General features: G+C 55.3%; 2 protein-coding genes across 8 annotated transcripts in view; one reads left to right on the top strand and one right to left on the bottom strand.

Annotated features, from left to right (window-relative positions):
* Positions 1–17,720, top strand: part of KDM5C (lysine demethylase 5C) — an 18,426-nt gene extending 706 nt beyond the window's left edge. Inside the window, exons 2-27 of one of the 5 annotated variants that reach the window (XR_003567224.1) lie at positions 1,626–1,703; positions 3,250–3,372; positions 3,560–3,730; positions 4,245–4,379; positions 4,638–4,761; positions 4,841–5,022; positions 5,253–5,411; positions 5,525–5,644; positions 5,757–5,915; positions 6,259–6,440; positions 6,538–6,700; positions 7,199–7,318; positions 7,418–7,612; positions 9,250–9,431; positions 9,861–9,985; positions 10,060–10,340; positions 10,468–10,826; positions 11,130–11,268; positions 11,457–11,636; positions 11,725–11,865; positions 12,051–12,710; positions 12,822–12,885; positions 12,970–13,082; positions 14,945–15,031; positions 15,116–16,518; positions 16,733–17,720. Coding sequence is in view for 4 of the 5 variants with exons in the window: in XM_027841151.1 (XP_027696952.1) it covers positions 655–762; positions 1,626–1,703; positions 3,250–3,372; positions 3,560–3,730; positions 4,245–4,379; positions 4,638–4,761; positions 4,841–5,022; positions 5,253–5,411; positions 5,525–5,644; positions 5,757–5,915; positions 6,259–6,440; positions 6,538–6,700; positions 7,199–7,318; positions 7,418–7,612; positions 9,250–9,431; positions 9,861–9,985; positions 10,060–10,340; positions 10,468–10,826; positions 11,130–11,268; positions 11,457–11,636; positions 11,725–11,865; positions 12,051–12,710; positions 12,822–12,885; positions 12,970–13,169; positions 13,254–13,637 (4,734 nt within the window). In the remaining variant the exon portion in view is untranslated. Of the gene's footprint in view, positions 1–639; positions 763–1,625; positions 1,704–3,249; positions 3,373–3,559; positions 3,731–4,244; positions 4,380–4,637; positions 4,762–4,840; positions 5,023–5,252; positions 5,412–5,524; positions 5,645–5,756; positions 5,916–6,258; positions 6,441–6,537; positions 6,701–7,198; positions 7,319–7,417; positions 7,613–9,249; positions 9,432–9,860; positions 9,986–10,059; positions 10,341–10,467; positions 10,827–11,129; positions 11,269–11,456; positions 11,637–11,724; positions 11,866–12,050; positions 12,711–12,821; positions 12,886–12,969; positions 13,170–13,253; positions 14,441–14,944; positions 15,032–15,115 lie in introns of those variants that run through there. The other 4 variants (XM_027841152.1, XM_027841151.1, XM_027841150.1 and 1 more) reach the window with 4 other exon arrangements.
* Positions 17,721–24,217: 6,497 nt separating this feature from the next.
* GPR173 (G protein-coupled receptor 173) overlaps positions 24,218–27,767 on the bottom strand; it is a 6,953-nt gene continuing 3,403 nt past the window's right edge. For all 3 annotated transcript variants that reach the window (XM_027841141.1, XM_027841143.1, XM_027841144.1), the window contains exon 2: positions 24,218–27,497. In XM_027841141.1, the coding sequence (XP_027696942.1) occupies positions 26,247–27,410 (1,164 nt within the window). In that variant the 5' untranslated portion in view covers positions 27,411–27,497 and the 3' untranslated portion in view covers positions 24,218–26,246. The remainder of the gene's footprint in view (positions 27,498–27,767) is intronic.

Genomic DNA, 27,767 nt, shown 5'->3' with positions numbered 1-27,767 from the left:
TTTCCCATCTCCTCTGGATCTCGGAGGAGATAGGGTCGGACTCCGTGCCATTCGGGAAAGGCCGTTGGAACCGGGGCGGGGGGGGGGGGGGGGCCTGGGGGCCCCCCCCGGTGGGGGGGGGGGGCCCCCCCCCCCCCAAGTGAGATCGAGGCACAGCCGGCCTTCCTCGGGGCTCCCGACTCTTCAGTTAGCCCATAGGCCGGCTGCTGGGGCACTTCCGGGAGTGCTGGCCGGGCTCAGCTGCGTTGGCGCTGACCACTTGGGCGCCCGGCCACCTGCGCAGCACTGATTGCTGGTGATTCTCTGGGTCCTCCACTAGGCTGCCTTGCGGCAGGGGCCATTTCTGACTGCAGATGGGGAGAAGGAACAAGTGTGTCCTGCCTGAAAATAGTGCCCCAGGGAGGCTCTGAGTTTGTGGGTCAAAGCACTGGAGGCCAGACCTCCAGCCTTTTCCCAACACCCTGTGGCCTTTGTTGAGGGAGACGGCGGGTGTGTCTTCTTGGCCCAGCCACCCTCTCCTCAGGATTCCTCCACCTCGCTGGTCCTGGGAGCCCTTCCTCTTCAGGATCGCCCCAGCTCTGTAACAGACCTATCCATGGGGCCTGAAGAGGAGGCGTTTTAGGCTTCTCAAGCTGTTCTCCAGTGGCTCTTGTGATGCTGCCGAGGGAAATAGCATACCGGTCCTTGTTCCTTGCCAAGGGACATCCTGGGCGTTGTGGGCCTCGAGTTGGGCCCTCTCAGTTGATTTCAGCCCAGACTCAGGTGTGCTAGAAGGTTGAGCTTGGTTTCTTGGCTTGGCGGTAGTGGAGAGAGAAGAGGCACCTGTCACCCATCCTGCTTGGGGAACTGACCGATGGCCTCGTGAGACAGTGGTGGCCGCTGAGCGTGGGCACCAAGTGCTGAGCCACCAGCCCCCCTACTGGACAGAGTTGGCTGGGCCTGAGGCCTAAAGGCTTGCCCCCTGCGGCCCCTCTGACCTTGCCGAGTGGAATGCTGGGTCTCACGGCCCATGCCTTTGCAAAAATGAACAGGATGGGAGCCAAAGGTCGATGGCCCTGTGACCTCTAGAGCACCTCTGAGCTGTGTTCTCGTGTGTCTCCTCTGTGCCTGTTGACTTAGCTTTCAGAAGGGTGATGTGGTAGTGGAGAGGTAGGAGCCAGCCTTAGAAACAGAAAGGGCTGGGTTCCAGTCTCAACCTGGCATCGGCTGTGTAGCTCTGGACAAGCCGTCATACCAGATGCTGTCTCCGGCACTTTCATAGCTTCTGTTTGGGTTGGAATTTAGGGAAAGGGCCTCCTGCTTGATAGGTGAGGGGAGAGCAGGAGCAAAGTGATTGGGAGGGGGCCTGGGCACCGCAGAACTGGCCTAGTCCCCCTTCCTCCTGCTCCTTCTCCCCAAAGGCCCTTTCTCGTCTCTTATTTCCTCTTCCCTGGACCCACCCTTGAAGGCTTGCCCCCAGGCCCTTTGACTGCCCAGAGCCCCCATGGTTTGACCTGTAGTCAGACACAGCCCTTATGTATTCTTTAGCCTGGAGTGAACCCTGACTTGGGTTTTCCCCATAGCTGTCTCTGCCCCTGCCCATGGTGGGACATATCCAACTAAACCTGGCCCTTGTCCTCCCGCAGGACTGGCAGCCTCCCTTTGCTGTGGAAGTGGACAACTTCAGGTTCACCCCTCGGATCCAGAGGCTGAATGAACTGGAGGTAAAAGGGAGGGGGCGGGGGGGGGGGGGGGGGGGGGTGGAGGCAGACATAAGGACAGACAGACCAAGATGGCCTGGTTGGCCTGATGAAATGAGCCCCATTTGCTTGGGGAGAGGAGGAGGCCTGGGCTTAATGCTTACCTGGTGGGCTCCTGGCCTTTTAGCCCTTGTTCCTAAATGCCTCAGGGTGGCCAGGGAGCTGGGTCATATTGTCCAGAGGGCATCCCAAAAAAGCCCAGCGTTCAAGGAGACCTTGGAACAGCTTATCCTATTGGCTGGAGGCACTCTGACAGCCCCTTATGAGCCCTTCCTTCGGCTGAGGAAACTGAGGCTCAGAGATCAAGCCACAGCTGGCTTTCAACATCTTGGTTCTCCCGAGTCCTAAATCCAGGCTCCCCACAAAGTTTTCAATCCCCTTCTTCTTAAAATGGGAAAAAACCAAGACACGAACTAGGTGCCTTTCCAGGTTGTCACCCTAAGAGTGCTCTGAGGCTTCTCTGCCCATCCCCAGGGACCTCACTACATGTTCATGCCTGAGAGCAGGCAGGCTAGTGGGCATATGTGACTAAGGTATATGTGTGCTCCATGGCCCTCTCTGGCTGGGGTCAGACATCTCAGGAAGGGAGAAAGAACAGCCCCCCCCCCCCCCCCCACAAACACACAAACAAACCAGAACCTCTGTAAGAGCCTAGCCTGGAACCTAAGGAGAGGGATAGGCCTGTTGCCATCCCTTATCTCTAGGCTATGAACCTTTCCCTGCCTTGGGCAGTCCTCAGTTTCTCTCTCTGACAATTGGGGGAAAGAGAGTTACTTCCTTGACCTCCTACGGGTTGGGGAAAGGCTCATGTTTTGCTCCTTGGCCAAGGCTAGCAGCTGTAGGGCCCAGGCCCCAGCCCCACTAGAGAGCCTTTGGGGCCTGGGCAGGAGGGATGCCTGGAGCCCTCTATGCCCTCCCTCCTACCTTTTTTCCTTCTTTATTTACTTCTGGGGGTTGGGCAAGAGGCAGTTTCTCTCCTGCTTCAGAGAAGACACTGAGTCAGCCCGAGAGACAGGCCTCACCCTTTTTTTGGGTCTGTTTCCTTAGTTTTCCTGAGGCTCAAATGAGCCCACGTGGCCACTAGGTGGCGCCACAGTAAATAGAGTGGTGGGCCTAGAGTCAGGAATTTTGTGACTGGTCACTTCATCTCTGCCTCAGTTTCCTCTTCTGTAAAGTGGAGGTAAGAACTGCACCTGCTTCCCAGGATTGTTGTGAGGGCCACAGTGTCTGGAACATAGCAAGCACTGTGTAGCCATATTGCTGTTACTGTCCTTATTGCTATTGTTGTTACCGTGGGAATGCTTTAGGAAGGGCAAACTGGCTGACAATGAGCCAAGAGGTGAGGCCCTCCCTCTCAGGGAGCTTAAGGGCCTGGCGCTTCTCCCAGGGATTCCCTGATTAGCAGCTTCCTCGGAGGAGGCCACGTAACTGGGGGAATTGGGGTCAGTGGCCCAGAAGGTACTGAATATGCCTCCTGGAGGTCAGGTGTGGCTCTAACCTACTTCCCCAGGCCCAGACCAGAGTGAAGCTCAATTACTTGGACCAGATAGCCAAGTTCTGGGAGATCCAGGGCTCCTCCCTGAAGATCCCGAATGTGGAACGGCGCATCTTGGACCTCTACAGCCTCAGCAAAGTACGCTCCGTTTCTCCTCATGGGCTTCTGAGCTCAAGCAGAGAGTGCCAACTTCTGTGGATGTGCACCCGCTACTGAGCCAGGCGGTGGGAGGGAGTGGGCACATGGTGGACAGGAGGGAGGGGATTCAGCCCAGCTGGGTCTCTGGATGCCTGTAACTTCTCTCCCTCCATATTTTCCCTTCCAGATTGTGGTAGAGGAGGGAGGTTATGAGGCCATCAGCAAGGACCGCCGATGGGCCCGTGTGGCCCAGCGCCTCAACTACCCAGCAGGCAAGAACATTGGTTCCCTGTTGCGCTCTCACTATGAGCGTATCGTCTACCCCTACGAGATGTACCAGTCTGGAGCCAATCTGGTGGTAAGGGAGGGAGAGAAGGGAGGAAAAGAGGTTCCTGTCCCGTTCCCCCCCTCCCTCCACACACACACACACCTGGGCTGTCCCAGCCCAGCCCTTAGTCTCCTGTTACCTCACTGGGCTGAAGTGAGGCTCTGCTTTTAAAGGATGGACTGGGTGGGGAAATCACCTCAGCTTTGGTATACAGGTTCCTCTCCTGGAACTGGTTGGGAAGCTTGGCACCTGGGAGCCCTTACTAGTCCTGGCCTACCTCCTCCAGTGTCACCCAGGGGCTGCCTGCCTTCAGTGGGGCTCCCTGCCCCCATTCTCTGGCTATTTGTGGCCTGGGGCTGAGGTGCTTAGGCTGGGCTCTGCACCAAGTATGTTGGGGAAACTGAGTCAAGGGGAGAAAGTACAGGAGAAGGGAGAGGAAGGGAAGAGGGGTTCGGTCAGGGAAGACTTTCTGGAGGAGGCTCCCCAGCCAGGGCTTTGGGTGCTGGTGGTTACTGATGGCCAGGCAATGGTGTCCCCCCTTCAGCAGTGTAACACGCGTCCGTTCGATAGTGAAGAGAAGGACAAGGAGTACAAGCCCCACAGCATCCCTCTGCGGCAGTCGGTGCAGCCCTCCAAGTTTAACAGCTATGGACGGCGAGCCAAGAGACTGCAGCCTGATGTGAGTGCCACCCCCCCCCATCTGGCCGCTCTGACCCCTGGGGGCTGCTGTCCTGCCACAGGCCAGCAATGGCGGCTCCCCTGGGTATTGTCTAGGAGTCTACCTGCTCTTTTCCCCTCTCTCTCTCTCTCTCTCTCTCTCTCTCTCTCTCTCTCTCTCTCTCTTTCTCTCGCTCTCTCGCTCTCGCTCCTTCCTCCTCTCCTTGCCCCTCTCACACAGTGTGTCTCCCTCTGCTCTCCCTTCCTCCCACTCCCTCAGCCGGAGCCCACTGAGGAGGACATTGAGAAGAACCCTGAGCTGAAGAAGCTGCAGATCTATGGGGCTGGCCCTAAGATGATGGGCCTGGGTCTCATGGCCAAGGACAAGAGTCTTCGAAAGAAGGGTGAGGTGGCCGGCGGGGAGCAGGATGAGGGTGGGGAGCCTGCTGCTGTCAAAGCCTACTGACTTGATGTCTTCCCCAGACAAGGATGGCCCTGAGTGCCCCCCTACGGTGGTGGTGAAAGAGGGGGTGGGCACCGAGCCGAAGCTGGAGCCAGCTTCCCCTAAAGCCTTCGTGGATGGCAAAGAGGAGCTGAGCCACAGCCCTGAACCCTGCACCAAGATGACCATGAGGCTGAGGAGGAGTCATAGCAATGCCCAGTTTGTAAGGAAGCCCTTGGGTCAGGCTAAGAGTTGGGAGGATAAAAAGAGGGAGGAGGACCATGCTGGGCAGGTCAGGGGCCTGCACATGGGCCTAAAGAGCAGAAGGGGGCACGGAGTGAGGGCTTTGGTCCCCTGGGGGCTCAGGCAGAGGCCGAGTGACCCAGGTCGGTGAGGGAGGAAATGGCGGACCTTGAGGGGATTGGACGGTGAGCCCTCCCTCCCTGTGGCCAGATCGAGTCCTACGTGTGCCGGATGTGTACCCGAGGGGACGAGGATGACAAACTCCTGCTGTGCGATGGCTGTGATGACAATTACCACATCTTTTGCCTCCTGCCCCCCCTTCCGGAGATCCCCAAGGGCATCTGGCGCTGCCCTAAGTGTGTCATGGCGGTAAGGTGCTCGATGCAGGAGGTGGGAGGTAGGAAGGCTGGGCCCTTTGCCTCAGTGGCTCTGCCATCCTGGCCACCAAGCCACGCAGCCCATGGCCATGCCTTACTTTGCAGGAATGTAAACGCCCTCCAGAGGCCTTTGGCTTTGAGCAGGCCACGCGGGAATACACGTTGCAAAGCTTTGGCGAGATGGCTGACTCCTTCAAGGCTGACTACTTCAACATGCCTGTGCACGTATGTGCCTTGGGCTGAGCGTGTTCTGGGCAGAGGGCTTTGAGGCCAGAGTGGGCTGGGGAGTCTGAAGCCTGTCCCCCTCCCCCCCCCCCGCCCCATCTTGTGCCCCTAGATGGTACCCACAGAGTTAGTGGAGAAGGAATTCTGGCGTCTGGTGAACAGCATCGAGGAAGACGTGACCGTGGAGTATGGGGCTGACATCCATTCCAAGGAATTTGGCAGCGGCTTCCCCATCAGTGACAGCACGAGGCACCTGTCCCCTGAGGAGGAGGTGCGGGCCAGGGCCTGGGATTGCTCTGTGGGAGTCAGCAAGGCCTCGGGGGCACGTTCTGGCTCCTTGCCACCTACCTGGCGGGTGCATGTGCCCCGGCACAAACCTCTAACTCATCCTCTGAAAAAATGGGGAAGCCACGTGCATTCCTTCTATCCCAGGGCTTTCTGAAGTTTTCCACTCTCGTACCATCTGTGAGGCTGGATCACCTAGAGCTCAGAGGGTGGGGGAGGAAGAGAGGCTAGCCCAGATGCCCACAGTGAAGCCTTGGCTGCATCATGCCCTCCTGGAACCTCCAGTTGGGAAGGCCCTGGGGACTCAGCCTATATCTGCACCTCTCCAGGAGTATGCGGCCAGTGGTTGGAACCTGAATGTCATGCCTGTCCTGGAACAGTCGGTCCTGTGCCACATCAATGCAGACATCTCTGGCATGAAGGTGCCATGGCTGTATGTGGGTATGGTCTTCTCAGCCTTCTGCTGGCACATTGAGGATCACTGGAGCTACTCCATTAACTACCTCCACTGGTGAGCAGGCAGGCACCCAACAGGGTGGCTCAGGGAGGGCCAGGCTGTCCCTGAGTGCCCCTGCCCTGCCTTTGACCGCCTTCTACCCTGTGGGCAGGGGAGAGCCTAAGACGTGGTACGGTGTCCCGTCATTCGCAGCTGAGCATCTGGAGGAGGTGATGAAGAAGCTCACGCCAGAGCTGTTTGACAGCCAGCCTGACCTCCTTCACCAGCTGGTCACACTCATGAATCCCAACACGCTCATGGCGCATGGCGTGCCGGTCAGTGCCCTGGCCTTCTTTCCTCTCCCCTTCCGGGCAAGCTAGGCAGGACAGTAGACAGGTGGCTTCCGCTTTCCCCAGAGTCCCTCAGCTCCATCCAGAGGCAGTCATCTTGGGCATGACCTTTCTGTTCTTTTTTTTTTTTTTCTGTGGAGTCCAGGGTGGTGCCACTTCACTTTAGGGCCCAGATGCCTGTGCCACTTTCTGGGAGCAGTCTTCCCCTTTCTTCCTGGCCTCTGTCTCTTGAGTTTCTTGGAGTAGCCTTCCTGGCAAACTCCCATCCTTGCTGGTCTCCAGGGAACCCAAGGGAAACCTCTGCTTTCTGTTTGGGTCTGTCTGAACCCAGTTATCTCCGGCCCCATTTCTCCGTGGTCAGTTGGGCCTCCCCGGTTCTCCCCTTCTGGGGACCAGGAAGGCAGTTCCATGAGGCTAGGGCCCAGCTTGACTTGACTTCCCAAATCTGAATGCTCCCCCCCAAGCCTGTCCTGTTTTTCTCAGGTTGTCCGCACCAACCAGTGTGCAGGAGAATTTGTCATCACCTTTCCCCGAGCCTACCACAGTGGCTTCAACCAGGGCTACAACTTTGCCGAGGCTGTCAACTTTTGCACTGCTGACTGGGTAAGTCGGGGCCAGGGCTGCTCAGGGAGGCGGGGGGGTGGGAATAGGCCTGGCAGGGGGAGGGGTTGGCCTGGCCTAGGCTCATCCTCCTGTCTCCAGCTGCCTGCAGGGCGTCAGTGTATTGAGCACTATCGGCGTCTCCGGCGCTACTGTGTCTTCTCCCACGAAGAACTCATTTGCAAGATGGCGGCCTGCCCCGAGAAGTTGGATTTGAACTTGGCTGCAGCCGTGCACAAGGAAATGTTCATCATGGTCCAGGAGGAGCGCCGCCTTCGAAAGGCCCTGCTTGAGAAGGTGATGCCTGGCGGGGTGGTGGCTTGCTTGAGGACCTTGCCATTCCCTAGGAGGCCGGGCTGAGCCCCTGGCCCAAGAATCTGCCAGTCGGCCGCGGGCCCCCCACCCTCTGACTCTAAGGGAGGTCCCAGGAGATCTGGTGCCCGCTGCCGGCATGGAGTAGACCAGGGACCCGTTTGTCTGCAGGGAAAGGAGAGGAGGGGAAAGACGAGCTTGAGGTCCTTGAGTTTGTGGAGTTTGGGGGCGGGGCGCATCAGGCCTCGCTGTGTATTTCGGAAGTTTGTGAGGGTCAGTGTCAGCTCAGGGGGAGGGAGGTCTTGGTGCCTGCAGCTGGATTTACAGATGGCACCCCCCACCCCAAGCATGCAAATGTTGGGTCAATGAGCAAGGGGCCTGAAACACCAGCTGAAGATGAAGAGAGTGGATGGAAGCTTGTATTTCCCGGGCTGCAAAGATCCCTTTCTGAAGTTCAAGGTGGGCATGGTGTGTGGAAGTGGCGAGAGCCACACTTGGGGGCTTCAGCCCAATGTCAGCAGCAGGAAATGAGGGGACTCGTGGGCCTTCTGGTTCACTCTGGAGCACCCACCCATGAGAGCCAGAGGCAGTGGAGACCCAGAGGCAGTGGAGACCCAGGCTCACTGGAACGATCTAGGAATGTTTCGCAGAACCTTTCATTCGGGGTGGCGGAGGGGCTGAAGGGACGGGCTTCCAAACTCATCCAGTCGAGCCCTCTCATTTTCCAAATGAAGTCAGGCCCAAATGGGGGAAGTCAGCAGCCAACCCTCTCCCCCATGGCTGGCTCAAGGGTATGGGAGCTTTTGGTTCCTGTCCCTTTTGAGGGTGGTCCTGTCTTTTGTTGTGGTCTCTGGCCCCTTGTGCTGGCATCCTGTGGAGGGTGCCAGTCTTTGATCTTGCTTCTGTGGCTAATCTCTGCATCAACTTGTTCAGTTCCTCTGCCACCATTGGCACTGAATGGGGGAGAGCTTGGGATTCCGGAGACTTCGCTGTAGGCTTCTTTCTCCCTTTTTGTCTGCCGTGTAAGCCTTGGTGAACATTGCAACACAAGGGCCCCACCATCAAATGGAACCTCCAGCCCTCCTTGGAAGGCCCCACCGTCCGCTTCCTTCCATCTTCTGCATCATTTAGAATGCAGATGTCAAGATTGATGGGATTCGCTTCCCCTGAGCACCATGGCCATGTGTTAGACACTGGCTGAGTAGATCCGGGGCCCAGTTGCGCCGATTCTTCCCTCTGCCTGCACGATAGCCTGGCTGCTCATGCCCAAGGGAGGATGCGTTCTGTGCTTGGCTTGGTTTTGTGGCTGGCCCTGCTCCAACAGCGCTTTCTCTTGACTCCATTGGGCCTGTTCGGTGGCAGAGCCCCAGAGAGGTGGTGGGCACAGTGGGTCTTGGTGGTGAAAGTGGTAGCAGTGAGCGTGACTCAAGGTGGGCCTCAGCAGCTCTGCCGTCCCCCCCTTACATTCTTGGTTTGCCGGGCCGCTGGGCTGCCCCCTGTGGGTCCCACATCTTTGCTGAAGGCTTGTTCAACTTTTCCATGTGTGTTCTCTGCCTGTTGTTGGGGCCATGTGAGGCCTTGGGAGCTGGGCAGCCTATGACCTGCCCTCCATGTGTGCACAGGGCATCACGGAGGCAGAGCGGGAAGCCTTTGAGCTGCTCCCCGATGACGAGCGCCAGTGTGCCAAGTGTAAGACAACATGCTTCCTATCCGCGTTGGCCTGTTATGACTGCCCTGATGGGCTTGTCTGCCTCTCCCACATCGATGATCTCTGCAAGTGCCCCACCAGCAAGCAGTATCTGAGGTGAATGGGCTGCTGGGCCCAGGGAGGCAGCCAGAAGGACCTGGCTGGGTGGCCCTGGGCAAGTCACTTCCCCTCTGACTGCCTCAGTTTCCTCAACTGTAACCTGCCTCACAGGGTTGTTGTGAGGCTCCAAGGAAACTGCCTGGAGAGGCCTTGCCAAACCTTCAAAGGCTGTTGTCATATGTGCCTGCAGTAGTGGGGAAGGGTCAGGGTGAGGGGAAGGCTGCCACACTTGGGGATGGGCTGGCAAAAGGCCTCTGGCAGAAGGAAGGTGGGGTGCTTGCTAAGTCTTAATGGGGCCCTGAGGAAGGAGGAGGGGATTCCTAATAAAGGACCTAGCCTGAGGAAGGCCAGGATGGAAGATATAGAGCCGAGCTGGGTCATCTGGGGAAGGCTAGGATGCCAGCTCTGGGCACACTCTCCCCTTAGATACCGATACACACTGGATGAGTTACCCGCTATGCTGCACAAGCTGAAAGTGCGAGCCGAGTCCTTTGATACCTGGGCCAGCCAAGTGCGCACTGCCCTGGAACTGGAGGATGGGCGGAAGCGCAGTAAGTGGGGGACAGCTGGGGGCTGGGGGGCTCCTGTGGGGAGCCTGAAGCTCATGGGCTGGCGCTCTCCCCAGGCCTGGAGGAGCTCAGAGCTCTGGAGTCCGAGGCCCGGGAGCGCCGCTTTCCCCACAGTGAGCTCCTGCAGCGGCTGAAAGACTGCCTGCACCAGGCTGAGGCCTGCGTCTCTCGAGCCCTGAGGCTGGTCAGCAGCCGGGAGCCAGGGGGTGTGGAGCCCAGTGGGGAACGCCGGGTCCCCAGGGCAGCACCCCCCCAGCTAACCCTGGAGGAGCTCCGTGAGTTCATTGAGGAGATGAGCAGCCTGCCTTGTGCCATGCACCAGATTGGGGAGGTCAAGGTGAGGAGGGAGCCCTCCTGGGTGGGCCTTGGGCTGGGCCTGAAGGCAGCTGCAGGGAGGGGAGACCAGGCTGAGGAATCAGCCTCTCCCCTCTCCTCCCGCTCCCTCCCTCCCTTTCCAAATACAGGGCATCCTGGAGCAGGTGGAGGCTTTCCAGGCCCAGGCTCAGACAGCTCTGGCCTCCCTGCCAGCCAGCCTGGGCCACCTACCGGGCCTGTTAGAACAGGCTCATCGCCTGGGTGTGGAGGTGCCTGAGGCTGAGCAGTTGGAACTGCAGGTGCAGCAAGCCCATTGGCTGGATGAGGTGAAGAGGGCCCTGGCACCCCCGGCCCAGCGGGGCACCTTAGCGGTCATGCGGGGACTGCTGGCATCGGGGGCGGATGTGGCGCCCAGCCCTGCCGTGGACAGAGCCCGGGCAGAACTGCAGGAACTGCTTGCTATTGCTGAACGTTGGGAGGAGAAGGCCCACCTCTGTCTCGAGGCCAGGTGCTCCCTTGCTCCCTGGCTTTCCCTGGGTTCCCTTTTGGCTTCTTCAGACCACACCCTTTGTGCCACTCGGCACTGCTGAGCACTGGGGGGAGAGGGCCCGTAGTTCTGGAAGCACAGTGCTCCCCAAACCACCTCCTGGTGTTCCCTAGCCCGGCCAGGGTCCCCCTTTGTTCCGGGCTCCAGGCTTTTCCCACCTTCCTACTCAGGCACTTGCTGCCTCCCCAGCCCCCATGCACCAGGGCCCTCAGGCCTTATCTTGAGAGGGAACAGTCTCCACAACTTGCCTTCTTTCCCTGCTAGGCAAAAACACCCTCCTGCCACACTCGAGGCCATAATCCGAGAGGCTGAAAACCTCCCTGTCCACCTGCCCAACATCCTGGCCCTGAAAGAGGCCCTTGGCAAGGCCCGGGCCTGGATCGCAGATGTGGATGAGATCCAGGTGAGGCTCTGGGGGTGCCTCCCACACCCCTTCGCCGTTTCTAGCCTGTTCTTTAGCTGCCCCGTTATTTAGGGAGATGTGGAAGGAGGCAGGCAGCTGGCCAGCCTCACTCGGACCCTGTGGTGGCAAGGGGGGCCAGCAAGAGCTTGAGCTTCCAAGAGTGGGCAGTTCCCTGGCTTCCTCCTCAGAACGGCGATCACTACCCGTGCCTGGATGACTTGGAGGGCCTGGTGGCTGTGGGCCGGGATTTGCCTGTGGGCCTTGAGGAACTGAGGCAGCTAGAGTTGCAGGTGCTGATGGCCCACTCCTGGCGGGAGAAGGCTTCCAAGACCTTCCTCAAGAAGAACTCCTGCTATACCCTGCTTGAGGTGAGGCGGGCCCTGTTCTCTTCTTCCTCCCAGCCTGCTACCCTGCGTGTTGGGCCTCATTTTTGTTTTCACCCTAACTCCTGCCCAGGTGCTGTGTCCATGTGCCGATGCTGGCTCGGAGAGTATGAAGAGAGACCGATGGAAGAGAGAGAAAGAGCAGGGCCTCTACAGATCAGACACTGAGCTCTTGGGGTTGTCTGCCCAGGACCTCAGAGACCCAGGCTCTGTGGTGAGGAGGGGAGCCGGGGGCAGGGTTGGGGATGCACTGTGGGGAGGCGGGGGGGGGGGGGCAACCCTCCAGCTTTCCCTCTTGGTGATTCCTTGTGGCCCCAGGAGCCGTGGGGGGTAGGGGGATGGACAGAAGAGTTGGCTCAGCCTCCTGAAGTACCATCTGTCTCTTTCCCTGGGGTCCAGATCCTGGCCTTCAAGGAAGGTGAGCAGAAAGAGAAGGAGGGCATCTTACATCTGCGTCGTGCCAATGCAGCCAAACCCTGCCCATCGGCTCTCCAGCTCACCGGGCCTCCCTCAGCTGTGCCCTCACCTGAGTCCCTGTCCTGTGTGTGCGGGCAGGCGCCAGTGGGTGAGGGGGCCCTGCAGTGTGACCTGTGCAGGGACTGGTTCCATGGCTGCTGTGTGTCAGCACCACGCCTCAGTGGGCTCCGGCCCCTGAGCCCCACTCCCCCAGCTCCCCTGGCCTGGTGGGAGTGGGACACTAAATTCCTCTGCCCACTCTGCATGCGTTCCCGCCGACCTCGCCTAGAAACCATCTTGGCCCTCCTGGTGGCTCTGCAGAAGCTGCCGGTTCGACTGCCCGAGGGGGAGGCCCTGCAGTGCCTGACTGAGCGGGCCATTGGCTGGCAGGGCAGAGCCCGCCGGGCCCTGGCATCCAGGGATGTGTCGGCGCTGCTGGGTCGTCTAGCCGAGCTCCGGCAGCGACTGCACCGGTCCCCGGCCACCCCTCGCCCCCAACCTGGCAGCCTGGCCCCGGCCCCACTCAGGGAGAGCAGAGGCGGCGGCGGCGGCAGCGGCAGCGGCAGCGGCAGCGGCAGCGGCAACAACAACAATGAGCTGCAGGTGAGGGAGCCCCAACAGGGTGCCTCCTGGAGTAGGGGGCAGTGGGGAGGCCTCGGCTCCCTCACTTTCTTCTCACTCCCACCTTTTCCCTTCCCTCTGTGTTGGCCTCAGATGGCTTTGGAGAATGGAGATGCTGTGAAGAACTCTGAGAAGGCCAGCCCTGGGGGCGGCTCAGGTAGGGGTCTGGGGTTGGGTGGTAAGAGGGAGTTGGGGGTGGGGGCCCAGCGGAGCTGAGCTTTTGCCGTGCCCATCTCTGCAGACCTCGAGCTGCTGTCCTTACTGCTGCCCCGCCTGGAGGGTCCTGTGCTCGAGCTGCCCGAGGCGGCCCGGGCCCCCCTGGAGGAGCTGATGATGGAAGGAGATCTGCTTGAGGTAACCTTGGATGAGAACCACAGCATCTGGCAGCTGTTGCAGGCCGGCCGCCCCCCAGACCTGAGCCGGCTCCGCACGCTGATTGAGGTGAGGGTCGGAGGGCCGGGGAGCTTAGGGAAACTGGGCTGCCTGAGACCGCCAACCCATCCCCACTGCTTGTCGCATCCTCAGCTGGAGAAGGCTGAGAGGCAAGGCACTCGTGGGCGGAGCCGGGCTCCAGAGAAGCGACGGCGGCGGAAGGGGGAACGGACTGGAGGCGAGTGCACAGGTGTGACCAGAGAGGAGCTGGAGCCAAAGAGAGCCCGGGGCCCAGTGACCACCGAGGCGGAGGAGATGCTGGAGGAGGAAGAGGAGGAGGAAGGGGAGGCCGAAGGGACCAGAGCCGGGGATGAGGACCTTCCCCCTGGTGGTGGCATGCGGAGTTCCAGCCCTCCCCTGAGCCAGAACAAGCCGGAGGTGAGGTCAGGGAGCCAGGGAGGTGGGCCCTCTGCCTGCCCGTCCACCATCTGCCCCCTGCCCACCTCCCCTTGTTCCTCTGAACAACAGCAGTTGTGACAGTTTGGAGCTGGACATGTGCACAGCCCCGTGTCCCTGCACCCCCTGCTGGTCCCCCCCACACACACCTTGGGAGAGGGAGCGAGAACTCGGGGTTGCGCCTGCCTGGGCGCTTCTGCCAGGATGGGGATGGGGGGCAGGGCTGGCCTCTAGGGGTCTTGGGCCCTTGTCTCCTGTGCGCCCCCCCCCCCCCGGGGGGGGGGGGGCCGGCCTCCTACCAGCATTCATTCCCTTGGATGGGCAGGCCTGTGGTCTGCCCCTCTCCCGTCTTCCTCTGGCCCCAGCCAGCACCATTCCAGGAGTGGGGAAGGACAGAGGCCAGCTTGGCTGGCTCTAGGCCTGGGGGTGTGGGGCAGCTCTTGGCCCATTCTCCTCTGGGCTAGGCTTCCACTAACCTTCTGTTCCCTGCCCCCCACCCCCCAAGGGCAAGGGGGAGAGGGGAACTAGCCCTTGATGAGCAAACCCTCCCGGTTTTCTTTTTAATTAGCTTGGGAGGTTTGAAGAAAGCTTCTTTGGTGCTGCTCCCACAGGCCTCAGCAGCCTGCCCTCTGACACCCCCCCCTTCCCCCCCCTCTGCTTCCTCTCCCCCATGCCCTGAGATTTTGTTGTAAGGGGACAAGGGATGGCAGCTCTGGCCGCCACCTCATCTATTTGTTGGGAGGAAGAAACAAAGGAACTGCCCCTCCCCCACAAAACCAAGCAAACCAACAGGAAACACGTCGTTCCCGCAGTTGCCTCTTTTAATTTTATTTTATTATTTTCCTCTTGTTAGAAATAAAACTGTTAGCAATGGTTTTTGGAAAGCCGCCTCTGCCCTGGCCTTTCCTTCTCTGGCCCTTTTGGGGGGGAGGGGAGGCTGGGCAGGGAAAGAGCCCCTTTGGTCACACGTAGGAGGTGAGGACCTGGAGGCCAGCCAGGCCTTCCTTTTCCTGTCTCGACGAGCCAGGTAAGAAGGAAAGTCCCAGGGAGGGCAGGGGGGCGTCCCAGATGCCCAGTGTTGGGGGGTTACGTGATCGAAAAATGCTTCGATTGTTTGAGGGAAGGGGGTTTCATCTCACTGTACTGTGGGTGAATGGGCCAGCAGGGAGAGGAGGAGGGGCCCTTGGCCTCCAACCTCATGTATTCCCAGTGGAGGGGCAGGATTGAAGCTCCAGGAACAACAGCCTCCTTCTCCCCTCTCCTTCCCCCCCTGCCCGGAGCTGGAGGTGTACACAAAAGACCAGACGTGCACAACCCCCCCCAAGAAGTTGGCCACAGCTGGGGGTGTAGGGGTGGGATAGGGAATAAGGCCTGCCTGCTGCCTTGAGGTAACCTTGGATGAGAACCACAGCATCTGGCAGCTGTTGCAGGCCGGCCGCCCCCCAGACCTGAGCCGGCTCCGCACGCTGATTGAGGTGAGGGTCGGAGGGCCGGGGAGCTTAGGGAAACTGGGCTGCCTGAGACCGCCAACCCATCCCCACTGCTTGTCGCATCCTCAGCTGGAGAAGGCTGAGAGGCAATTACCAAGCTAATTACCTACCGGGATTCTCAACTTGGGGCACAGTGCCCTTCTCCATCTTAGGCCTCCCCTGACTGCCATGGGCAAACTGAGAGCCAGGGCCAGGAAGGCTGGTGGAGGTAAGCTGAGGGCCTGGGAGCTGGGAATGGAAAAGCTGCTGTCCCCCACATGTACCCCAAGGGATTCTGGATACATGGTTCACCCATATGTACAAGTTGGTGAAGAAGCCCTTGAGGCCCGAAGCTTAGAATACTCACCACTGACTTTTCCAGCCCAGTCCTCACCTGCACTCTGCCTGCTTCATAGTCCTGGGTGGTCCACAGACCACCCCCCCCCTCCCCCAAGCGCTGGGTCCCACCTCAAAGATCTCCTTTCCTGGGAAGCCATTTATTTCTTTGGGCTCTAAAGTCTTATCTCCCTTGTATCCATAGGCCTCACATAGGCCTATGTGTGTGGGGGGGAAGTGTTCCATTTTTGGAGGGCCCCCAGCCCCTCATGCTCATTAACACCTGTGGGAGCCTCCATCTCTGAGTATCTGAAGCAATAGGAACCCTCAGCTGGAAATGGGGTGGGGCTGAGTCAGACCAAGAAGCTACTGCCTGGAGGCTGGGAGTTGCCCTGCTGCTGGGGAGTACTTCCAAGTTGATGCAGTTGTCAGAAATGGGGTGGGCAGCTAAGCCAGCTGGCCCTTGAGCCTTTCTCCCCCAGGCCCTTCCTGCCCTTGACCATGATAGCATCCAGGAGCCAAGCGAAATTAGGAATGTTCAGGTCGGACCCATAGGGTCATAAGGAAAAAGGGTTTTGGGGGACTGGGCAACAAGGGACAAATGGTGGATGGTATGTTAGGGAGGGTGCTCAGAACAGTTAATTTTGTGAGTCCTTTCTCCAGTCTTCCCCTGCTCCCTGTTCCCCATCTTGGACCTCCAGCAGTGCCGGGCATCAACACTCGGGCCCTGGGTTGGTCACCTCCACCTGCAGTTTGTGACTGCCTGCCTTCTCATGCATAGTTGTCTGGAGTTGATCAATAAATCCACTAGGATCGGGGAGGAGGGTGGAAGGAGAACAGAGGTTACTGAGGCAGGCAGGCCAAGGGTAGCAAGGGAGCTCCAGGATTCTAAAGGGTCTTCTAGATATGCTGTGGTTGGGATGTCTCCCTCTGTTCTCCATGACCTGTTGTACCAGGTGGGGGGGATGGGCAAGTTACCTGGGTGAGTGGGCACCATCTTCTGGTTAAAGGGCACGTCCAACATAACATGAATGGCATCCATGACCTAGAGACAGACAGCTCAAGCCTATGGGATTGCTGGGGCAAGCGAGAAGACTGGCACCACTGGATTCCTGGTGGAGAAAGGCCCCAGGCCTGACCTTGAAAGGGGGATGGAGGTGATAAGCCCCAAGCCTAGCAATGTCACCAGTGAGGTGGGGGTAGGAAGAGACAGGAAGTGGAGGAGAGATAGGGCTTTGGTGGGGGCTGAGTCAGGCTGGTCTTAAGGCACTCCTGCCTTTGGAGGGGATGGGGGGGAGGTTGGCCTGGCCAAGAGGGGCTGACGGTCCCACTTTTCTGGTGCTCTCAGTGAAATACTCTCTGCCCTTCTAGGCACAAGACCTATTGAACCCGCCCAGAACACTTTGATCTGAAACAAGACTTGTGATGAAGGAAGCTGACTGGCTAAAACGAGCTGCCTCTCCATCCCCAGAAATGGAGCTGGAGGGGAGGGGGCCAGTGCTCAGGAGTCAGGGTAGAGAGGGATGGGGATAGAGTGATACCTTAGCTGGCCCAGTCAGTAAACATTTGCTGAGCATCTACTATGTGCCAGGTGCTGTGCTGAGCACTGGGAATACAAAAAGGAACTTACGGTCTAATGCAAACAAATATATGCCAAGTGAGCTGTGTATGGGATAAATGGGAAATCAAGAAGGAAGGCACTCGAATAAAAGGGATTGGGCAAAAGCTTCCAGTAAAAGATGACATTTTAGCTGGGACTCGGAAGGAGGTCAGGGAGGTCAGTAGTTGAAGCAGAGGAGGATTTCAGGGCTGAGAGTTGGTCGGAGAGAAGACCCAGAGATGGAGGGGCTTGCTGGTGGAACAGCCAGGAGGCCAGGGTCACTTTAGGGAAGAGAATGTGGTGGCGAGTGAGATGTGAGAAGACTGGAAAGGGAGGAGGGGGCGGGGCACGAAGGGACTTGAACATTGAAGCAAAGCATCTTGTACTTGCTCCTGGAGGCCATAGGGAGCCGCTGGGGTTTATTGAGTGGAAGTGGGGAGTGGTGTCATGATCATAACTACACTTTTCACTTTGGTGGCTGAATGGAGGATGGACTGGAGTGGGGAGAGGCTTGAGGCAGGCAGAGCCCCCAGCAGGCCGTTAGTACGGGTGTGAGATCACGAGGGTGTGCATCAGGGTGAGGGTACCATCAGAGGAGGGAAGGGCAGGACAGGTAGGTGAGAAAATCATCACCATAGCAATGGTAATTAAACTGATGGGCGCTGGTGAGATCCCCCAGTGAAGTTGTACAGAGGGAGAAGAAGAGCAGAAGGCCCAGGACAGAGCCCTCAGGGACACCTGTGGTTAAAGGGTGTGATCTGGAGGAGTGGTCAGAGAGGAAAGAATGGGGAGAGAAGAGGTATCCCAGAAACGTAGAGAGAAGAAAGGATCAAGGAGGAGAGAATGACTGACAGTGTCAGAGGCCAAAGAGAGGTCAAGGAGAATGAGGACTGAAGAGAGACTGATTTGGCAACTAAGATCTGGCTTTAGAGAAAATTGTTTCAATGGAATGACGAAGTGGGAAGCCAGATTGTAAGGAGTTAAGTAGTGAGTGTGGGGAGAGGAAGTGGCACCTGTGGAAGACAGTTGTTTTAAGGCATTTAGTCACAAAAGACAGAAGAGATCTTGATCTCTTCCCATAGAAGGCCAGGTACTGGGTTACAAGTGGAAATAGCAAAACTATACTAGTAGGGAACCTCAACTTTCCCGTCTCAGAGCTAGATAAATCTAACTCTAAAATAAGAAGTTAGTAGATGAATAGGATCTTAGAAAAGTTAGATAGGATAAATCTTTGGAGAAAACTGAATGGGAACAGAAAGGAATATACTTTTTTTCTCAGCAGTACATGGCCCAAAAAAACAAAGAAATGCAGAAATATTAAATGTACCCTTTTCAAACCATAATGCAATAAAAATTACATTCAATAAAGGACTGTGGAAGCATAGATTAAAAATTAATTGGAAACTAAATAGTCCTAAAGAATGAATGGGTCAAAGAACAAATCATAGAAACAGTAATTTCATTAAAAAGAATGACAATAAAACATTCCAAAATTTGTGGGATGAAGTCAAAAGCACTACTTAGGGGAAAAATATATCTCTAGCATATGTCAACAAAAGAGAAAAATCAGATCGATTAACTGGGCATGCAAGTTAAACTTGCATGTGCGCTCTTGAGCGCACACACACACAAAAAAGAATATAAAACCCCCAATTAAAAATCAACCCAAATTGGAAATCCTGCAAATTGAAGATTAATAAAAATTGAAAGTAAGAAAACCATTGAACTAATAAATAAAACTAGGAACTGATTTATTGGGGGGGGGGACAATAAAATAAACCGTTGGTTAATTTAATTTTAAGAAAGCCAAATTACCAGTATCAAAAATGAAAAGGGTGAATACATCACAAATGAAGGTGAAATTAAAGTAATGATTAGGAGTTATTTTTGCCTGGATGTATGCCATTGACAATCAGTGAAATAAATGGATATTTACCAAAAAAAAAAAAAAAATTGCCCAGATTAACAAAAGAGAAAATAGAATGTTTAAATAACCCTATCTTAGACAAGGAAATTGACCTCCCTAAGAAACAATCCCTAGGACCACATGGATTCACGAGAGATTTCTACCAAATGTTTAAGGAACAATGAATCCCAATGCTATATAAACTTTAAAAAAAAAATAGGTAAAGAAGGGGTCCTACCAAATGCCTTTTAAGACAAATATGGTTTTGATACCTAAACTAGGAACAACAGAAAACTAGACACCAGTTTCTTTAATATAGATGCAAAAATTTTAAATAAAACACTAGCGAAGGGGCTACAAGCCCTATATCACAAAGACCATACCCTATGACCAGGTGGGATTTATACCAGGAACGTAGGCCTGGTTCAATGTTAGGAAAACCTTCAGCATAACTGGCCACGCCAATAACAAAAAACAAAATGGAAAAATCATATCATCTCAATAGGTGCAGAAAAAACCTTTGACAAAACACAGCACCTATTCCTACTAAAAACACCAGAGAGCATAGGAATAAATGGAGCTTTCCTTAAAATGATTAGTATCGATCTAAAACCATCAGCAAGTATTATTTGTAATGGGGATAAGTTAGAAGCCTTCCCTGTAAGATTAGCAGTGAAGTAAAGATGGCCATTATTGACAGCATTATTCAATATCGTACTAGAAATGCTCACTATAGCAGTAAGATGAGAAAAAGACATTGAAGGAATCAAAATAAAAACTTTCACTCTTTGCAGATGATAGGATGGTATACTTGGAGAATCGACTGAAAAACCGAAACAATGAACAGCAAAGTTGCAAGATATAAAATAAACCCAAATAAATCATCAGCATCTCTTTCTAATTTTTTGGTGAGGCAACTGGGGTTAAATGACTTGCCCAGAGTCTACGTGAATGTTACATGTCTGAGGCTGATTTGACCTCAGGTCCTCCTGACTCTAGGGCCGGTGCTGTATCCACCGCACCACCTAGCTGCCCTCTGTCATTAGCATTTCTATGTATCACCAACAAAGTGTAGCAGGAAGAGATAGAGAAATTCCATTTAAAATAATTGTTGACAATGTGAAATATTTAGGAGTCAACCTACCATGGGATTACATGAACATAATTACAAAACATTAAACATGAATACAGGTCTAAACAACTGGAGAGACATTAATTGCTCATGGGTAGGCTGAGCCAATATAATAAAAATGACAATTCTACCAAAGTTAATTTACTTAAACTACCATAGAATTATTTTATGGAGCCAGAAAAAAAATAACAATTTATCCGAAAGAACAGAAGGTCAAGAATACCAAGGGAATTAATGGAAAAAAACAAACGAACAAACCTGTGAAGGAAAGTAGCCTAACCATACCAAATCTTAAACTATATTACAAAGTGGTAATCATCAGAGCAATCTGGTATTGGCTAAGAAATAGAGTGATGGATTAGCGGAATAGGTTAGGTACACAGTACACTATAGTAATCTTGTGTTTGATAAACCCAAAGATCCAAGCTTTTGGGGTAAAAACTCAACATCTGACAAAAGTTGCTGGGAAAACTGGAAAGCAGTTTGGAAGAAACTAGGTATAGATCAATATCTCACAATGTATACCCAGATGAAGTAAAAATGCATACAGGATTCAGATATAAAGGGTGATCTAAGTAAATTAGGGGAATGTGGAATATTTTACCTGTCAGATTTCTGGATGAGGGAAGAGTTTATGACCAAAGAAGAGATAGGATCACAGGAAGTAAAATGGATGATTTGGTTACATGAAATTAAAAAGCTTTTGCACAAACACAACTAATGCAGCCAGGATTAGAAGGAAAACAGAAAACTGGGAAGTAAAAAATTTTACCGCAAGTTTCTCTGACAAAGGCTATATAGGGAAACTAAACCAAATTTATAAGAATACAAGCCATTCCCCAATTAATAAATGGTCAGAGGGTATGAACAGGCAGTTTTCAGAAGAAGAAATCAAAGTTATCTATGGTCATATGAGAAAACATTCTAAATCACTACTGATTAGAGAAATGCAAATTAAAACAACTCTGAAATACCATCTCATACTTATCAGATTGGCTAACATGATAGAAAAGGAAAATGACAAATGTAGGGGATGTGGAAAAATTGGGACAACTCGCATTGTTGGTGGAGTTGTGAACTAGTCCAACCATTCTAGAGAACAATTTGAAATTATGCCCAAAGGGCTATAAAAATGTGTATGCCCTTTGAGCCAGCAAAAGCTCTGCCAGGTCTCTAACCCAAAGAGATCAAAGAAAGGAAAATGACCTATTTGTACAAAAAAATATTGACAGCAGCTCTTTCTGTGGTGGCAAAGAATTGGAAATTGAGTGAGTGCCTATCAACTGGGGAATGACTGGACAAGTTGTGGTGTATGATTGTGATGAAATACTACTGTGCTATAAGAAATGACAAGCAGGCTGATCTCAGAAAAACCTCCAGACTTCTTAATGTGAACTCATGGAAAGTGAAGTGATCTCAGGAGAAGGATCAGCGACATGGTATGATGATCAGCTATGACAGACGAGGCTACTCTGATCAATACACTGATCCGAGACAATTCCAAAGGACCTGTGAATGCAGATTGAAACATTTTTTTTTTTTTAAATTTAATTTTTATTTTTCCTGGGTTTGGTTTGGTTTTGTTTTTTTGGTCTGTGTTTTCTTTTGAAATATGGCTAATATGGAAATATTTTGCATGACCACACTGGATAATTGAAATCAAATTGCTTGCCTTCTCAAGGCAGGGGGAAGAATGGGGAGGGAGAGAATTTGGAACTCAAAATTTTTTCAAATGAATGTTAAAATTTCTTTACATGTAATTGGGAAATATTTCATGAAATAAAAATATATTGGGGGAACAGAAGGGGAAAAAAAGAAAATTTAATTGAAACAAAAGAAGCCAGGCACTTTTCTTGCTCTTCTGGAGCCCTTTGACCGAGGTCCGGAGGGAGGAACTGTTACTCAGAAGCCTTGTTGTGTCTGCTGAGGTAGCAGCCCTTTCTCACATAGGTCTGGTTTCCAGAGGCCCTGGAGCCACACTTTGTACTTGTATTTGGGTTGTAGCTTCTTTCCCTCCGGGCCCTAAGTTGTATCTGGCGGTCAATCAACATTTATTTAGTGCCTACTGTGTGCCAGTACACCGTGGAGGAAAAGGCCTCTGAGGGGCAGCTAGGTGATAGAGTGGAGAGAGCACCGGCCCTGAAGTCAGGAGGACGTGAGTTCAAATCCGACCTCAGACCAAACACTTGACACTTACTAGTTGTGTGACCCTAGGCAAGTCACTGAACCCCAATTGCCTGGAAAAAAAAAAAAAAAAAGGAAAAGGCCTCTGCCCTAATCTTCCAGACACTGCGAAGAAGCAGCCTTTAGCCAACAAGGCCTCAGTTTCTCATTTTATTGGTAAGAGTAGAGGACTGGAAGGAACAACCCGCAGCATCTGGGCCTTAATGACATGTAAGTCTAGGGCTCTAGATCTGCAGATGGAAGAAAGCTTCAAAGTCATCTACTCCAGCCCCCCCCCCCACCTCAGATCCCCAGAGATGAAGTGAATGGCCCAGGGTCACATATGTAGTAATGGGCAGTCAGTTGGAACCCAGGTCTCTGATTCCAAAGGCAACAAGTAGCCTGTCCCCTAATTGCGCTTCTAGCTCACACAGAAAGGGAATTGGGGGCATCAAAGGGGAGCGCTTTGACCGCCCTGGCTATTTAGCTCGCACTCCCTCTCTGCATCCCCATCCCCCATCCCCGATTGCCCACGCTCATCCCGCAGCCCCATCTTCCATCCTCCATTGAGCATCCCTGATACACCACCCCATCAAACCAGTAGCGCCCCCTCGGCGGGAGAAGCTGGAGACTGAGCTCCCAGCCCTCAGATCGGGAGCATGCGCATTCGGCCGCCTCAGCCCCGGGCCCCGCCCACCACCTCTCCAACCTTAGTGCCCGCCCCCGGGTGGGCGGGCTTCAGCTCCCCTAGCTCCTCCTCCCGCTTCCCCGCGGCTCCCGGAGTTGGCCAATCAGAGAACGCCAAGGCGGTAGAGACGAAGGACCCGGCCCAGCCAGCCTCCTTCCAGGGCATCCCTACATCCCTGCATCCCAGCATCCACCGCATCCCGGCATCCTCCCTCCCTGGGTCCCTGCATCCCTCCCATCCCAGCATCCCCAGCTCCCCAAATCCCAGCCCACCTCCTCTTTCCCGGGTCCCCTGCGGGGCTTGACTCCAGGGGTAGCCAAGGCCATCGTCCCCGTCGGAAGCTGGCAGCTGGCTCCTGGGGTGGAGCCCCAGCCCCAGTTCAGACCCTTCACTACGTGGGGAGCCAAGGGTTCGGCCTTGTTTGCTACTAACCACACTCCCTAAACAAGCAGACCTGCCTCCAGCCTGGCCCTCACAGCCATCTCCTGGGGAGAAGGGGCCAGCCATCCCCACCACCTGCCACCCACAGGGCAGGCAAGCCCCTGAGGGAGAGAGCAGGCAGCATGTGCCAGACCACCACCAGCTCCCCTCAGACCAGATAGCCCAGGCCCCTGAGCCCAAAGGCCTTGGGACCAGCCAGGCTTCCAGCCCCGGGCCCTCAGCCATCCTCCTGGCAAGCAAACCCTGGGGACGGACTGCTCCCGTGGGGGCTCCGGCCGCAGCTCCCAAGGCCTCAGAAAGGAGAAGTCCTGGGCACGGCGGTCCGGTGCCTCAACAGCAGAGCCTGTTGCCGTTCTATGGGTGACAGAGAAGAGGCCGGAGCACCTGCTTGGGCGCGCCACCCTAAGGACCCTGGGACCTTGCCTTCTGTCGGACTCCTTCCCCAAGTGTGGCCTCCCCCCTTAGAATGGGGGCTCCTCAAGGGCAGGGACCGTCTGACTCTTCTGTTGGTATCCACGGGGCTGGGCACACAGCAGGTGCTTAATAAATGCTTTATTCATTCATTCATTCAACTAACTGTGAAAGTTTGAGCAAACATCTTGATCTCCTCTCTGGACCTCAGTCTCCTCCTCCCCAAGGCTTCCTCCTACTCAGACATTCTCTGAATGCAGGGATATGAATGGAATCTTGGGAGAGATTTTAGGCCAGACCCCCAGGTCTTCTGAGCACATCTCAGGACATTCCTGCCCCTGGAGTGTCCAAGACTGTAGCCCCACCCCCCCCCCCCCCAAGTCCCTGGAAAGAAAACAAACAAGGCTGAGAGATTTTATTTACTTCAGTATCTTGGTTTACAAAAAAAAAAAAAACAGGCAGAAAAATGCAGGCCCTTCCAAAAGGGCGGCTGCCTGACCGAGGGCCCTCCCTTCAGGCCCAGTGATAGCTCCCATCCCATCCCTCCCATTGTAGCTACCTCCATATTCCTCCTCCCATCAGGCCCGGCCAGAAGGGCCCTGACTCCCTGCCTCCTCCAGCCCTGGAGCACAGTGTCTTCACACTGGTCCAGGGTGGGACCAGTCTTGGCTTGGTCCAAAGGCCTGAAGCCCAGCTGCCTTCCTAGTCCCCATTCCCCTAGACTGCCTGCCTGTTTGCTCCTCAGGCCCCCACTCGGGGAAGATGAGAGGAGCTGCAGGTAATGTCAGGCAAGGGTGGAGAACAAGGAGCTGAGAATTGGGGGAGGCCAAGGGGAGTGGGCGGAGCTGGCCACATACAGGGCCTCTGGAGCCAATGTGCTTCCCAGCTGGGAGCGGGGAGACCAAGGGGCAAATCCCCTACGTGAAAACTCATGGATGGGGCTGAGCCCAGCAACTCTCTGGGCCTCAGCATCTCATCCAGGACCGAAAGGGTCTCCCAGCTGCCACAGGATCAAATGTTGACCCTTTCCCCTTGGCATTAAAGTCCCCCCCCCCCCCCCAATTTCTCTCTGGGGCCTTAGCCAGTCCCTATTACATACCCCCAGCTCTCCAGGCCCTCTCAGACTCCTCTCCCATCCACACACAAGACCTCCTCCGGGAAACCTTCCCTAGACCCAGCTCACCTCTCCAACTGAATTCCCCCTCCGAGTGTCTCCCCTCCTCCTAGCCCACCCCTTCCTCTCTAACATCCTGCAGGTGGCAGCTCCTTGAGAGAGAGGTGGAGCTATCTTTCTTAGAAAGAGAGGGCTGCACAGGCTGGAGTCAACTCTCTGATGCAGGGGAATCCCTGACCATCGACACCCATGTGAGCCTTTGTTGGCTTCCAGGGGTCATGTGAGAGAGGAGGTCCACTATGGGGCACCTCCAGAGAGGTATGTTCTTAGGGAAGGGAGGAGGGTCCCTGAGACACACTGAGCCAGGTCAGTGAAGAAGGAGGGAGGATTGAGAGGAGGATGGAAGGAGGTCCCAACAGGGAGAGGAAAAAGGTGATACAACATCCACAAGGGTTCTGGGACCACGGACACCCATGTAACGGACCATCTATCACCTTGGAAAAAAGGACGGAGCTGGCCAGCTTGCAAAAAGTAAGGCTGAGGATGGAAAGCAGTCCTCAGCGGGGACGAGCTGGGGTCTAAAGACCACTGAGGCTCCCAGAGGGACCCTGGAGAACCAGGGAGCTGAGTCCCCTACCATGACAGCAGGAGAGTCGCCTAGCCTGTCCCCAAGGAGGCGACTGGAGGGGGCCTGGTGGCGGAGGGTGGTGCTGGTCCTGAGCCACCCCCATGCCCCAAAAGGGGGCAAATTGAAATTCCCAGTGGGAACAGAATGTGGGAAGAGACATGATGGAGCCTAATGACCATCCTTGGCCTCCTGGGCCTGGCTCTCAGGCCTGAGGCGGGGGCTTGGGGCAGGGGCGCCGCTGGATGGGGCTCTAGCATTGGAGGGAGTGTCACCCTCCCTTTGCCCACTTGGGGGGGACGTTCATTACTAAGTCAGTGTTACTGGGTTGGGGAAGGGAGCTTATGTAGTACATAACAATATCTCTCTCTGGAAACAGCAAATCCAAGAGAGAGGAATTAATGTAAATGAAAACCCAGCACATTCACAACTGATAGAAAACCCCGGTTTTTTTGTTTCTAGTTTTTTAAAAAAGAAAAAAACAATCTGGTGGGTGTGTGTGCGCGCGCGCGCGTGTGTGTGTATGTATGTGTATATGTGTGTGTATGTCCCTACTCCCCTAGAAGCTGCTGGGGACAGGGATAGGTCACAGGGGACCCCCCTCCCCTCATCCACATACCACCGGTAACAGTGGAGTGCCATTTGATGGAGCACAGAGAATCAGGGACCTACTCCAGGATCCCCACCATGCCCTCAGCACTAATTCTCATCTGCCATTTGGGGTCTTCTTCTCCTCACTCAGCCTCTTCTCCCTTTTCCTCGTCCTCCCTCTCCTCTCCTCCTCCCTATATCTATCAGTCTGTTTTCACATGACACAATAAGGCTCCCGAGGGGCCTGGGGGCCTCCAGCCCCCCAGCAAGGGGCATGAGTCCTCAGGCACTTCTTGAGGTCCTTGTTGAGGAGGAAGCAGACAATGGGGTTGACCCCAGCCTGTGTAAAGCTCATCCACACAGCAGTGGCTAGGTATCGGTGAGGCACGGCACAGGCCTTCACAAAAACCCGCCAATAGCAGGCCACGATATAAGGAGACCAGAGCAGTAGGAACAGCAGAGTGATGGCATAAAACATGCGGCCTAGCTCCTTTTCCCCCCGGAACTCCTCCATGCCTAGGAGGCGCCGGCTGGCTGCGTGGCCCCCTACCCCTCCAGTTGCCTGCCGGATGCCCAGCAGGGTAGGAGGCAGGGGGCCTCGGCCAAAGCCAGCTATCCAGTTTGCTGCGGCCTGGCCGGTGGCGCCAGGCCCATGAAACGTCCAGTTCTGACTGACCGCTGGGACAGTCTGTACAGGGCGCATCTTGCGGTGGCGGTACTCGAAGAGAAGCAGCTTTCCGTACACGGCATGGGTGGCGGCCATGAGGGCAGCCAGCATGAGCATGAAACCCAGTGTGTCGTTGGCCTTGAAGTAGCGGTGTTCAAAGATGCATTGGTCTTCCTCGCGGATGAACTTGTAGGTGCCCACATCAAAAACAGGGGGAAAGGCCATGGCCACAGAAAGGGTCCACGCCATGCAAATGACCGCCGCACTGGTCCAGAGGGTCATGCGCTTGGCATAGAAGCGGTGATGAGCCACAGCCATGTAGCGGGTGACGCTGATGCAGAAGAGCATGAAGGCGGCATGAAAGCAGAAGAGCACCGCCATGAAGGCTACCACCTTGCAGCTGAGCGCGCTGTAGGTCCAGGCGGAGCCGTGCCGGATGGAGGCCAGCACGAAGGGGAAGCAGACCGCAGCCCGCACGCCGTCAGCCAGGCACAGGTCCAGCAGGAAATAGTATGGAGCCTTGTGCAGGGCGCGCTCCCTGAGCACCAGCAGGGAGAGGAGGGCATTGCCCACCAAGCTGACACAGATGATGGCCCCCAAGAGAACCAGCTTGACGGAGGTGGAGGCGGCGGCGGCGGCGGCAGCCGTAGGAGGAGGCAGGGAGGACCCGCTGCCGCTGAGGTCGTCTGGCCCAGTGGCGTTGGGCATCATGCCACTAGGAGGGCTGGCCCAAGGAGGGAGGGGCTGGGGATCAGAGGCTCCTTCGGGCTGCCATGGGCTGGGTAGGATAGGGTCTTCCTGCAGAGAGGACAAGGAGGGACAGAGATAGGGAAGCAGAGGCGGCGTGAGACACCAGGAATAGAGAAAGAAAAGAGGAGCGGGACAGAAAGAGGAGCCGAGATGTGAAAATGCAGAGGGAGGCAGAGAGAGACGGAAACAGAGAGAGGGAGAGAGAGAGGCGGAGGAGAGAAAGACACACACAGAGACAGAGACCCAGAGAGAGAGGGAGGGAAAGAGAGAGAGAGAGAGACAGAAAGACAGAAAGAGGGAGAGACAGAGAGAGACAGA

The sequence above is a fragment of the Vombatus ursinus genome, unplaced genomic scaffold, assembly GCF_900497805.2.
Source record: "Vombatus ursinus unplaced genomic scaffold, bare-nosed wombat genome assembly UNPS02014853.1, whole genome shotgun sequence".
In the NCBI taxonomy this organism is placed as follows: Eukaryota; Metazoa; Chordata; class Mammalia; order Diprotodontia; family Vombatidae; genus Vombatus; species Vombatus ursinus.
The sequence above is the reverse complement of the archived record's forward strand: the minus strand, read 5'-3'. Positions and strand labels throughout refer to the sequence as shown.